The following is a 14,403-nucleotide window of genomic DNA, read 5'->3' as shown; positions in this document are numbered from 1 at the left end:
TGCTGCAGACTAACCAGGATAGATATGGTTAGCATTTATTGGAGCTGACCCGATATTGTGGGATTACCCATTTTTTCTGGTTGCTCCTTGAAAGATTACCATCCTAAGTGTTTGGTTCTTGATGCAATAATTATTGTTGTGCATTTAAGATTTATACAGTAGCTGACTTGTTTTTGATGTCACAGGTTTTTCCACTGGATTATATCCTGATCACAGTCATCACAGTGTACTTCGTACTCACATCCATGGCCGGCATTCGTAACATGGGCATTTGGTTCTTCTGGATAAGGGTAAGAAAATGCCTTGTTTATGTATTTAAATTTTTGCAAATGGCCAGTTAACTACATGATAATGTGTTCTTTTTTTCTTTTCATTCTTTTTTTTTTTTACAGCTGTACAAAATAAGACCTAAGAAAACTCGTCCCCAGGCTCTCCTCTTCCTCTGTATGATTCTTCTTTTGATCGTTCTGCACACCAGCTACATGATCTATAGTCTAGCCCCACAATATGTCATGTATGGCAGCCAGAAATACCTTGTACAGGTAAGGAAGAATTCATGTCCATTCCTGTGTGTTTCTTTGTTTTCACTCTCCCTGATGAGAGCTTCTAACGATGGCAGTGTCAGTTAGTCAGTGTGTTCAAACCTCTTTGGTTCAGTTTGGTGTAGGCAGCAGCATGGTCTCTACAGGCTGGCAGCGGGGCTTTTAGACTCCTGTTCGTTTTCAGTTCCGTCTTTCTATATTAGACTATGTGGCTTTTGCAGTGCGGCTCTGCTGTTTGACAGTCTACCCTCCATGTGATCTAATGTAGCTCTGCTCTTTCTCGCTGTGTGGGTGTACGCAGGTGGTTTAGATGCACCCTTGCGTCTACACTTCATCAGAAAAAAAAATCTTTTAAACAACATAATTTAAATGAACTGGTGTGTTGTTTTACTGAAACATCCTCTTGTTAAATCAAACAGAAGAGCCTTTTTAAATTCAAGTCCATTTGACTCACAGCATAAACATGGTTTACACATATCAAGTGGTTAAATTTTGATATCACATTATATCAAAGATGCATACAGTTTAGAGTAAATATAGAGTAGGACTGGTTGAATTCTTCTGTGATCAATATCACGATGAGCTCCCACATTTGTTTCTGTTAGGTTCCTCGTTAAGATATGATTAAATTGCTTAAAAAGTGGACAGAGCTTAGCAAATGCATGCACTGAGGCTGAGAAGTATCAAGTTAAGAAGCAGTAAAGGGTTAGTTGCCTCTAGACTTTTCCTCATCTGGGCTGTTAGACCAGGAGGAGGAACTGGAGCAAAATTAATTAACACTTGCTGCTTTCTTTTTTTTTCCTTTTGGTTTTTAAATCAAAACACTACATTTCTAATATTACCTTCCTTGCGCACCACATGGTCACGTGCAGTTTTATATAATGGGTGGAGTTAGATAATCACCCTAAATCGCATTTGGTTGGATGGATTTTTGCAAATGTCCCCAAGTGCAGGATTAGGGACCAAAAAATGTTTTATTTTTGTGTCTAAAATTGACATAAATTAAACATAGAATATACAAATTTAATTTTTGTTTTGAGAATTAAGGGTAGGAATTCTTTTATTCATTATTAGTTAGATATTTAGTCGATTTCTTCAATTAATTACAGAGCTGTGTTGGTTATTAAATGCATTGTCACTGTACTGTCATTGTTAACAGAGACTCATATGGATGATATAGCTATATATTGTGTATACCTGCAGGAAAATTAGATTAATATTATTACAACTTTTACAGTCTTTTGGACCCAAATCATCTTGTTTTTACTTTGCATAATGTAAATCAGCCGATAATATATGAATAAAGTATGTTGATGATCTATACTAATTCAGTATTATAAATTCTTAAGAGACGATAGTTCAAACAGTTCCATGTTCGTAAAATGCCAAAATATTTGTGTACTGCGTACATCACTCTTGTTTTGTTTTTTGGTTTCAGATGCCATCACCAGGTCCTACATCTGGGAATACAACTATTAACACCTCCAGGATATGTGATGCAGATGCACCTGAGGGTAAGTTCGTCATTTCTACCACACTATAGTAGCGCTGGCTCCAATTGTGAGATGTTTAAAGAACCTACAAGACAACATGAAACATTTATTGCTCATAACGTGGAATTCATGCTAGAGGAACAGAAGGACGGTGTGTGTGACCAACACACTGTTCAGTAATCTTTATCACTATTCATTATGTATTAGAATGAATAATACCAAGAACAAATGTTTACTAATGCAGTAGGTAGTGTCTTACTGTCAACATGCAAATGTTTAATTCACTAAAGGAGGCATGAATACACCAATGTGTGCATGCACATAAATATAAGCTTTACTATGTTTATTTATTCATGTGATAAATGCTCATGTCAGGCTGTTGTTGGTGGTGAAGGGGATACTTTGTATGATGTGTAAAGCCAAAGATACATCTGTAAAAATGTGTGAACGTTGTGTAATAAGTTTGTTTATGATACATATGACAATCTGTCTAGCTAGTTGGCTATTCCACATATATGCAGATCCACAGTAACATCTGTCTTGAATGGGGTAACATAGTATTGAAGACTTCAACTAAACAGACAGAAAGGGAATTATTTTCATTTCGACGCAAGTTTAAAGAAAAACAAACAAGATCATAAATTTACTTCATTCTTCAACATACCTGACACATGTGCCTTTTATCATTCCTCATCTACTCTAACCTTAATAGTCTTAATACTATTTTTGTTCTCCAAAACAAAAATAGTGTTGTTTTACAGTATGCCCTAAACTGTTGTAACATGACAGGAAAAATGGCTTTCAGACTCACTGTTATGGTCTTTTAGACCCTACCCCAAAATTGTATAGCTAAATCCTCAAAGTCCATTTTTTCTGGGGGAAAAGTAAATTGTTACAGTTAAACCTGCTTTTCTCTGCACACACAACAAAGTCTGTGCCAGTACCTGAAACCTCACACAGGAGGACACAGACCTTTCTAAACCCTTTCTAAATATGAGTTTTTGCTCATATACAGAGTTGTTTTTCTATAATGTTATTCTGACCATTACATGTTGAAATATCTACAATATAATTTTATAGTAGTCTTAAGTAAATGTAAAAGCGTGTCTGTAATTGCTCCAATTCAACATACTCACTACTTGTTACTATAATTTTTAGATTTTAATAAAATGTAGATATGAGCTAAAGTCAGCTTGTCACTTATCTGGCTATGTCTAGAAGGCTGTTTTCTGAATTTTTCAGATGCATGCAGCACCAAACAGTAGCAAGATCTTTTCCAAAGTGAGGGATATATACATATTTTTCATCTCACAAAAGTAGTACATTCTTTTAACAATCAAGTATCATTAATCTAACAGCAAATTAGTGATATTATTATCATAAGCTTTTATATAATTTATTAAATGGTACTTGATGTGTTTGAAGTTAGTTTTGGGAGTAAATATTTATGGGGCTATATAAATGATATTTAGAGCATGTGTGTGGCTAAAATGCACTGAACTAGAGGAAATGGCATTTGTTAAAGTCTATGGTTTCACAATTGTCATTGTGTGAGAAGTTATCTTTCAATTACAAAATATTTATTATTCTAACCTCATTAGGCAGATCATTGGCATGTTAAGATCATTGCTTATAAAAATGGAAAGCCTTGTACAGAAATAACTAGTAGGATCACACACAATACTTTTATGTGGAATATAAAGACAGATGATTTCATATTTGAAATTAAGTTATGTTACAATGTTTTCCTTCGTATCAAAGGTAAACATTCAAACACCTATTTAATTACCATAGTTTGAAATATCAATAAATAAATAAATAAATATATAATTACATATAACAAACAATGCTTATATTGATTGCCTATATTTAATGTTTAAACAGGTTATATCCAATAAATCCATTGAAACCATTTGTTTACACCTGCTGACATACAGTAATTATGTATCTGTAAATCTCCCAGTGATACTTCTGCTTACCAAAGAATATTGTTCAAAATAAGTGGCGATAGCTTTTTTGTTGTATGTATTTCAGATAATAATGTTTGTTCTTCTTCCCCACCTCTAACTGTTATGATTCTAATTATGATCATGATTCGGCATTTTCTCCTGTTGTTTACTTCATTACTAAAAGATAAGGTATGTATATCTTTATAGCTGCAAATCAGATGGTACCACAAGACACTCCATTTATGGACTGTTGTGACCATTTGTTCAACAAAATTCTATTATGCTGGGAAACTGCACACAATAATTTAGCTGCTGATTTCCTTTGGCTCTTGCTAAAACCTATTTTGGTTTTTTATTAGAGCTAATATTAATATACTAACAAACAAGCATAAAGTCATATTGCTGCATCTGAGGGCTTTTCCCTAAGAACACATTCATCTGTTCATTTTATTTAATGTTTATATACACCTACATGTAGCATTTAAGTGTCCGAGATACTGAAATTCATGTAGGTGCCAGAATAAAATGACTATTACATCCATGCCCAAAGTGTACAACAGAAAGTTTAATAAAATATTCTTTTAGAAAACCTGCTCTTATGAAAATATCAAATACAGACATATTGCATTTGATTTGTCATATAGGATAATATAGATTTATATCAGTTTACTGTTCTACATGATAATGCATAAAGCCGTCGAGTTATCCTTATAGCTTGCTTTTAAATAAATACAAACAATATGACATATAATTTTGTTTTTTTATTCAATTTTGCCGACATTTGTGATGTTCAGTAAACCCAAAAATAAAATGACACTTATTGACAGAATGTCAGAAAAATCAGATGCAGAATTTTATAATTCATCTTTATCATTATTATGTCAACATATCACTGTTTCTTTTAAAACATCATAAGTATTTTGGTAGAGAAGCCAGCATTATTAATATATTCAAGCACCATCATCATGAATACATGTTTGCTTTCTTTCATGCCAGACTGCTTGGAATTTAGCAGAAATGTAATTATGACAAAACATCCTGCCTTATCATTTGATTCTGTTACAGTTCTTAAGAAGGTTTGTCACAACTGGCAACTAAAGTATGAAATTTGTTGTCGGTGTTCCTGAGTTGTTGCTTTTCACAAAAAATGGTCCAAAAGTGCGGCTTTTGGCCACCCAAGCATAATATATAGATCTCTACTTTTTTACTGCTCGATTGTACTTTTTGTAAAGCAGCAGTTCAGGTAGTTCTTACAAGAGTGGCCTAAACATCAATTGGTTTCTTACATATGAGGTGCTCCAGTGGGACGTGCGGTCGTTATAAATGACCCATAGAGCTCCTGATTAGTTGTGAGAATTGTCTCATAATTGTTTTGGAGCTCTTCAACACTGTTATACTAAAGGTGTCGTTATTGCTGGAGTTGTAGTCTGGCAAGATTTGTAATTTGTCTTTTGACCAGCTTAGTAAAATGAGTTCTTTTTTTGCCATCTTGTAAATGGCTCCTGCTTTCACAACAGCCGTTGTACCACCTACCATGAGGCGAAGGAAGTGTCAAGCAGAGATAACACATGTGACTGAGAGGGACTGCAATCAGACACTTAATAGCTAAAACAGTTAAAAAAAAGTGACTGTATGATAAAAGAAAATAATTCTGTTGCCATTTAGATAATATCCCTTTTGTTTATAAGAAGATAGTATTTGATTTGCCCCTAGACAGTGTGTAGCTGTAAAAAGGTGACTACATGCAGCGCAAACAGTCGAGAGCCTCCATTTATCTGATTTGCACAATTTATGTTTTTCCAGGGTGTCACACTGAGCAAAAATGTGCTCCACATAATGTATGGTAAAATATTTTTGGGGTGACACAGACGTGACCAACACTGATGGTCTTTATTCTGTACCCACTGCATTATTCTAACATTTGCAACATAATGATGAAGTTGAAGCAAAAAAAGCTTATATTGGCCATTTAGCCATTTGCTACATTTCAAATAGTAATCATTGCAAAAGTTGGGAAAGTTTGAAAAACTTTGAGTATGCACAAAACAGAGAAGACAGCCACCAGAAGAATCTGACGCTTGAGTTAGGTGCAGGAAGGTAGAGTCTTGTGTCAGAGAGAAGACTCAGGAGATCGGTGCTCTTTCCGTAATTGATATAGACTTGTTGGAGAGGAACTGTGCCTTTCCTATAAAGCTGACGAAAGCAAGTTTCCAGCAGACTTCATAGTTTGAAAAAATGAGTTCTGTTAAAACTTACCCCGTTTTGATTCATTATCTAAAAAATGTGCTCACCTTGTAAACTGTTGGTTCTTCTTTGTTTTTCATACCATGTTAATACTTTTATCTGAGAATTGAGAAATGCTGTTGTTGACAAAACAGTAGTAACAGTTATAGTAATAATTAGTAAATAGTAAAGGCATTAAAGTTGTTCTTTAATTTATGGTGCCATCGTGAGAAATTTCCCTAGAATTTGCCAGTTGTGTCCAAATTCCTTATTCTTGAAATTTTAATCTAGTATGAACTCAAGCACAGATATGGAGACATGTATCTTTTCTTGGGATTTAAAAGCCCTTTTGGTTGATGTAAAAATAATGATAAGAGAAAAAATTATGGCAATACTCTTTGGTAGAAATTTGAATCACAAGGCACGGGAACTGCATCACTTTGTAATAACCCATAGTATGACATTACATCAAGACAGCTAAGACAAACGAGGGTAGAAGTCAAACTAGTGAGTGATTGGGCGATTGGTCACAGTGGGGTAATGACACTAACATCTTGGCGAGCAGGTGCTCAGTGCCAGGCTCTCCATTATGTACTCTAAGGTCATTACCATGCCATTACTCATTTACTCAGCGTAATGGAAATGAAACCTCAGGATTTAGCTGCCATGGCGCCAGACAATCTGAAACTTGAAGTTCTCTTGATTGTCCAATTTAACGCAGGGAGTAAAGGCATTTTAGGGTTTTAAAAAAACGGGTATGTGTTATATCTTATATTTGTAACATTTCACAAGCCCTGGCACAAACTTGAACTTTTGCAACACTCCCTGTTCAGTTTTAGTTATAGGTTTTATGAAGCCTGGCTGAAACACAGAGAACTTTCAGCTGCTCTGTCAAATTAGTCTAACCTCCATGATGCTCATGCTGCTACTTCTGCAGGGGGCTTTGCTTTGATCATAAATTCTGATATGCATCTAAAACCATCAACAAATACTACTCCCAGTCAGTTTTGTTTGTTGTTATTTTTGTTGGTTTTGTTGTGTTTTCTGTGAGTCCATGTGCACACACAAGCCTTTTTTGGATCATCAGAACTTCATTATTTATTCTTTTTTTTATTTGTGTGACTGACATTTATGTGATTGGTTGGGCTATTTAAATAACCTTCAATGTCACTTATTGATGCAGTGATTTTATTGTGGCCAAACCCATCACATATTTCTCTTTCTTGTCCATTTATAATAATAACTACCTCAATTAAATGTCCTTAACTGTTGTTTTTTGCAGTCATGTTAATACCTACGTCATTAATTCAGGAAACTCAGCTTGTGGTTACACTCATTCCCTGGACACTTTGACCAGTGATTTTAATAACTTTGAACCCAATGCAACTCACTGAATTTCTTACCAAAACAACACACTTGTGGAGAAGAACAGATCAAAACCTTAAAAACATGTTTATGTAGCAAGGAAAGGAAAGGAAATTTCACATTTAATATCAATACATCCAGTTGAAGGTTTGCTTTTGACCCAGTAGCTCAATTTATCAGTGAGCTTCTCTGAGTGATTACTTGTAAAATTCTAGCAGCGTGAGCTTAATTTATTTAATAACAACATAAAGCTGGGTTTTCACCTTGAAAGACGTATCATATTATTCCTATATTGAATCTTAGAGATCAAACTGTACACTTATAGACTCCTGTCTGTTTCCTAGCAACTTCCCTGTTTCCACAGCATTGTTTTAAAGAGTTGGGGAGGGGGCTGATGGTCACGTCGTGTTAGCTCTGAGATGTCAGGTACCATAGCAATTTTCAACAGGACTCCCTCAACCCCAACACAAATTAATAGTATTTTTCTTTCCATCAATGGGATCATTATCAATTTGCATTACAATGGAATATGTCAATCAAAAGTAATTCTCCTGAAAGAAAAATGCCCATTTTGTAATCCACAGACACCCCTTACCTGTTATAGGAGGAAAGAAAATCACTTTTCAAAGGGTATATTTGCTTGGTATTACTCAGAAAGAACTCCACTATTAACTGATAGAAATAAAATTACTTTTTGATAGAGGTTGAGCTTTAAAGACGCCTAATTAAAATGCTACTCCTTGCTTAAAAGTGATCCTAATTGATTTTTTAAAATAAACCCAGTTTTTATAGACCTGTTGATTGTAGTGGGGCATTTAGCAGCCAGCTGTTTCCTTCAGGGCTGGAAGAGACACAAAAAAGAGCTAAAAGAAGAGTGAGCTTTCTACATCTAATACCTGACTGTACCTGATGCTCCCAATACCCCTTTATCTCAGCTAAATGTGTAAAAATAATTACAGTTTTTTCTTAAAAAGTAATAGTTTCTAGCATTCATCTTAATTTGAAAACTTAATTTAATGTCCTTTGCTTTAGAAAACCGTTTGTTTCTCACTTTGGCTTTAGTTCGTATGATCAGTAGTTTTGGTGAGGTCAAGTTAGGTTATCTTTTTGTGGAACTTGGTCACTGCTCAAATTGATTTTTTTTTTTTTGTTGTCTACTGCCAAAAGATGTTTTTGGTGATTTTTTTTTTTTCTTACGCACAACACTAATAAGTGAAGCCAGAAATGTGAAAATAGTTCTGCTGAAGGAACAGCAGTATTCTCGAAGGACTTTAGAATAAAAGTTCTCTGCTTTTTTAGATGGAAAGTAAAAGCATACAGTTTTGGCACGAGAGCTTGCTGATCAAGAACCTTTTGGAAGAGCACATTGTGTGCATGCACGTGTGCAGAGTACTATGCATGTATTTGTGTTTGAATGCACAGACGAAAGTTATGCATAATGCATCATCCTACACCGGGCAGCACTCACCCGGGTATCATGAGTCAGGGTGAAATTACCTGCACTCCCTAGCTGCCCCATACTCTTATCAGAGAACGGTAATGATTTCAAGGTGAAGCTGGTCAGTGGTGTACATGATAATATATTTAGGCAGACCACTGTTGTGAACCATCTGTAGATCCCACTCAGTGCCCTGCAATTCTGGTAAGCAGCTGGAGAGCTACAGATGGCTGAGGTATTGGAGCAAAAGAGTGGGGTCACAGTGATGAAGAAAGACTTCTTCTATTATCTCCTGGTCCTGGTGAAGTGAAAGCGGATTCTTGTTGCACATCACAACTCCTGTGGGATTGTGTCTTCTCATTTGTATTATAGATGAAACAGCACTGAGCTGAATTTTTCTTCTTTTTTCCACTGAACTCTGGTAGGGAAAGCTTTTAAAAGTATTGAGTTTAATGGAAAAAATCAAAAAGACTGTGTTATTGCTGTGGACCTTGATGTCATGTAGCTTTGTGTAGGTCTGATTGCACTGTTCATACGTTTCAAGTCAGTGTGAAGAGCTGTGTAAGAAACAGTGTGATAGGAGCAGCACAGCAGGGTTAGCGTTAATGCTCCAGATGGCTCTCTAACATAGCCAGACTTCAGCTTTTGGGACTTTCTCTCTTGCCTTGTTCTGTAGAAATGATGCAAGTCCTATAAAGGAGTGTATTTCCATATATACTTTGTTTTTTTTATTGCTTAAGTGTGCATGGCTAAGCTAATTAATAAATGCGATCTGTTCTTACCGTGTTTTCACACAAAACAATTGTGGAGCTGAGAAGAGACCCAGACATGGCATGCATATCATTGGCACTTTCTACTTTTGACGTCACCAGCATTTACCATGCCTGCCAATACCCATTCATACACATAAAGGCTAAATGACTCAGCTTAAGACTTTTATAATATTTCTGCTGTCTGCGGCAGTCGGATCAATAACAGTATCAGTTCACTCAAAAAGTGGAGAGCTGAAGCTCAAAGGTGATGTCACCAGCATAAGGAAAAGAGAACCTCGACAGAAAAGAGAAGGCAATTGGATTATGTAAGCAATAAGCGAGTTTCTTTCCTGGGGCTTTTGATTTTGATGTGCTTTATATTCATGATCACAGTGCTGAGTCAATAATGATTGAGCTGCCTTTGGTCACCGCAATAAAATGTCATTTGAGGAACATTGCAGAGTTGAGGTTTGCTTACTTCTGTCGAGGCTGAGACAAAAAGGTTCTCCCAGAAAACTGATACATTTGAAGTGGCAGCTTTAAATTGGTTCATTTAATGGATTACTATTGTGCAGCATTTAACCTCTTTAGTCTTTTCCACTTTCGAAACTCAGCCTTGTTTGAAATCAACACTAAAACATTTATGTTCTGCACTTCCTTTGACTCACCCTTCAGTGCTCAACATCAACCATCTGGCACTCCTTTGTGTTTTCAATCCTCGTGTCAAATGTTTTTTCTTCTAATTTCTTCTCTATTCGTTTCATTTGCATTTTAATGTTGTAATTCTTTTTTTTAAATTTAATTTTTAAGTGAGAGCACCTTGAGTTGCCCTTGTGTAAGAAATGCACTACACAAATTAACTTGTGTTGCCTTTAAGTCACATAGGCTAGCTACAGTAACACATACACATAATGAATGGGTGCTTTAATGCACTACAAGTAAATAGATGATCCTCTTAAATGCATCTTTATCAGTTTTCACACAGTAGTTGGCAAAAGTGCAGTGCACACAAAAACTGAAATCAAATCGATATCTGTGTGAGCACCTTCTGCCTTTTCATTCTTAACACTCTACGGCACTCAAGGAAAATTCTGCCAGTATATTTGAAATGGCACAGGCCCGTTCATTGAGTCATCGATTCAAAGCAAAGATATGAAGGCTATAAACCATTTTAAGATACAAATACCAGAGATGAAGCAGCCGTAGCAGTTTTTACTTTGTAATAACAGTAGGTACACAGCAAAATGGTTGTTTCTTATGTTTTCTGTCATCTCCGAGGCCACATACTTGTTGAATCACTATGTGCTGGGCTGTGTTTTCATCATAAGAGAATAACAAACAAAGTGCTTTCAAGCTTTTAGTTTTGTTCAGTATAAAAGTGGGCGGATGTTAAGGGGATAAAAGGTACACTTGCAAACAATGTTGCAAGGTGTTTGGCAGGTTTTCTGTGGCTTTAATTAGGGGATGTCATTCATTGGCCACACAGTCTGATTTAATGTCAAGTGGGCGAGACAGGTAAAGTCATTACACAATTACCTATACATAAAGAAATTTACATATTTCCATACATCTATGTAAATACATCCATTTAATATCAGATGCTGCACAGCCTGAGCTGTCTTAAGAAATGTCATTTGAACAATATGCCTCTCTTCCCCCTGCACTTAGTCATTCTGCTGTCATTTCAAAGAAATCATTCTGTGATCTTTTAACTCAAAGAAGCTTTGCTCTATGGCTTACCTTACCTAACCTTACCTTACCTCTATATGGACATAGGCCGTGTCTTTGTCAGTGGATGTAGAAATGATAATGACTTAGATGTCTGAATTGTATGAAACATTTCAGAGAACAGTTTAAGATATTGGATTCAAACTCGTCAACTTGACACTTCATGGTTCCTGGTGCAAAATACAATGAATAGTCCAGTTTGTATTCTTTGGTTTGTTCTTCTTATAGCTGGAAATGGTTCTTTAGAAATCACTGCATATTTGGTGACCAGACTTGTGATGGATTCATATCTAAAGATCGGAAGTGCCTGAAATGTCTACTTGTAACACAGTCGTGAGCCTGAATTTGCGTCATCAGAGAATTGGGGTTACATGCATAACCCATAACCTATGGTTCACTGTCTTCACATTTGCTGGTGTCCTCTGTGGGCCCATGCTTTTGCCTTTTGGGGTTTCAGTGTGTTATAGTGGATATAGTCCATTAAATGTTACATTTCATTCCAGTTTTATTCATTGGCTGAACCATATTCACACTGACAGTGACACAGCTTTCCTCTTTTCCGACGACTGGTTGTCTTTTTTAGTTACAATAACAGAATCGCCCAAGGCCCTGCTCCATGTAGTAACAGCAGCCTGTGTTGAGTGCTTAAGTTAATATAGACTACTTTATAACACAGGTGTATAACAAGTGATACACTTGTGCAATTATAAACAGAAAGCAGCAGTCGATGTGTCACATTTAATTGTGCTCCAGACCACAGAGAACCTATCTGTGTCATGCAGACACCTCTCACCTAAAAACAATGAACCACTAGAGTGAAACTACTAAACCGTTTGGGCCCACATTAGTCAAGTATTGATTTTCAAGCCTGTCATTTGAATACATGACAGATGTCCAAAGAATACTGTAAGACAAATACTTCAAAGCGACTTCTTGATTTAAAACTTGCCACAGAGAGAAGACATTGCATGTTGCCTCTGTCATTAATTTTGTGCTTTTCTTCTTTTCAGATCAGTGCACTGTGACAAGGTCTTATCTTTTCCTTCACAAGTTCTGGTTCTTCAGCACCATCTACTACTTTGGGAACTGGGCTTTTATTGGAGTAAGTCCGAAGATATAAATGAGATGTCACTGTCTGCATTTTGAATTTATCACTCAAGTCCTCAGCTAAATATTTTCCACATTAGCAATGAAATGAGCCTTGATATATTTTGTCATGTGTGCTTTCATCGTTGTTTTTAGGCTTTCCTCATTGGTCTGGTGGTGTCCTGCTGCAGAGGGAAGAAGTCTGTGATTGAAGGAGAAGTGGAGGCCGATGACTCAGACTTCAGTGATGATGAATACGTGCACTGAAAAAGCAGAATCACTGTTCACTTGTGTAGGTTTATAGATATCATAACCAACACTGAAAAGGGACTAGAAAGCACAATTTCATTAAGTAATGAATACAGATTTTTTTTCTTAAATATATTTTGTTTATTTTATTGTACAGCTATTTCATCTTTGGTTGAAGTTGACGCATGCCTCCCCTTAATTAGACCTCTCAACTGTATTTGTCCGTCAGTGTTACTAATGACAGGATACTGGAAGTGTTCTCCAAGTCAGTCCTACCTTAACGTTAAAGTTAACTGTTAACTGAAATAAATTGGTTGTTTTTCAGCACACACATTTGTGAGTAGCAGCATAGATGCTTTTTTTTTTGTTAATCTAAAACAATGTCTAAGCTTTAATTGTGTAGAGCTCAGGTCTAAATGTGCTGTATAATCTTTCTGTATGCTTTCTAGACCTTTTACATGGTTTGGTTATCTACATATTAAGTAAAAATTCCAGTCGAACCTACACAAGCGGTTTCTGAAAAGCTAATTGGTATAAGAAAGACTAATAAATCCCAAGTGTTGACAGCAGTAGCACTTTTTGTCAGTTTATTTTGCTGATTTTTATCTGAGGTTAAAAATAGTGCGAGTGGATGCGCTGCATTAGTTATTGGCAGTCTGAGACCGTTATGCACAGTGAAATGTTACTCTACTTGCATACCTGCACTCTGTGTGTGTGTAAAGGACCAATTGTATCTGCTGTATTTTCAAGGATTCAGTTAATTGTGGTTTTAATTATATGGGTTCAGCAGCTTTCTTCTCTTTATTGGTAGGAAAATAGTAAAATTACTAGAAAAGATAGAAATAAAAAATATGGATGTGACTTTCTTTTTAATTAAACTACTACTCATTTTTGCCTGCACTTGAGAATTTATTAACAGCAAAAGTGGCAGATCTATTAATGGGCTTCTTTTAGACATACATATTAAAATCTTTGCAAGGTACAAGGAAGATGATGAAAAACTGTAAATTTACTCTGGAAGCCAAGTGCTCGTGCCTCATGAATGTGTGTGACCATGATGGGCACACAACACTGGATATGCTAACCTAAATTAATCGCTCAGAAATCAGCCAGAATGAGTTTGAAATGTTTTTGTTTTGTTTTGGGTTGTTTTTGGTTTGATATTCGTGTTAGGTTTGTTGTCCTTTTGTGAGAATCAGTAGAGGGGATGCAGTGATGTGATGGTGATGATGACAGAAGCTGCATCATTTGTATACTTGCTCTTTATCGGTTGTGGAAGTTGTTTGACTATATAACGATGCCTGTGTTTAAAGAAATAAAGCCGTTTTAAACCCCATCATGGCTTTAACGCCTTTTTACATACAGTTTTTATTCTCATTGAAACTATGTACGCCACTTTAAAACAACAATCACCAATCTGCAAATAATAATGCATGTGCAAATGTCAATATATAGTTTTTCTTTAATGCTTGTTACATTTTTCCCCTCATGCAGTAATAATTTCAGATAACATGTATGTAAAGTATAAAATATAAATTACTAGATATTAAATATATGAGAAATGTGGGATGCATATTT

At 35.8% G+C, this 14,403-nt stretch overlaps 1 protein-coding gene across 1 annotated transcript in view; it reads left to right on the top strand.

Moving 5' to 3' along the window:
- The window catches only part of lmbrd1 (LMBR1 domain containing 1), a 48,595-nt gene extending 34,434 nt beyond the window's left edge, over nt 1-14,161 (top strand). Inside the window, exons 12-16 of the mRNA XM_006800763.2 lie at nt 186-290; nt 393-542; nt 1,981-2,056; nt 12,501-12,592; nt 12,733-14,161. Coding sequence (XP_006800826.1) covers nt 186-290; nt 393-542; nt 1,981-2,056; nt 12,501-12,592; nt 12,733-12,843 — 534 coding nt within the window. The 3' untranslated portion in view covers nt 12,844-14,161. The remainder of the gene's footprint in view (nt 1-185; nt 291-392; nt 543-1,980; nt 2,057-12,500; nt 12,593-12,732) is intronic.
- The last annotated feature ends 242 nt before the right edge of the window (nt 14,162-14,403 follow it).

Source organism: Neolamprologus brichardi, chromosome 13 (assembly GCF_056152115.1).
Source record: "Neolamprologus brichardi isolate AB-2024 chromosome 13, ASM5615211v1, whole genome shotgun sequence".
NCBI lineage: Eukaryota > Metazoa > Chordata > Actinopteri > Cichliformes > Cichlidae > Neolamprologus > Neolamprologus brichardi.
This window is presented reverse-complemented; position numbering and strand designations above follow the sequence as displayed.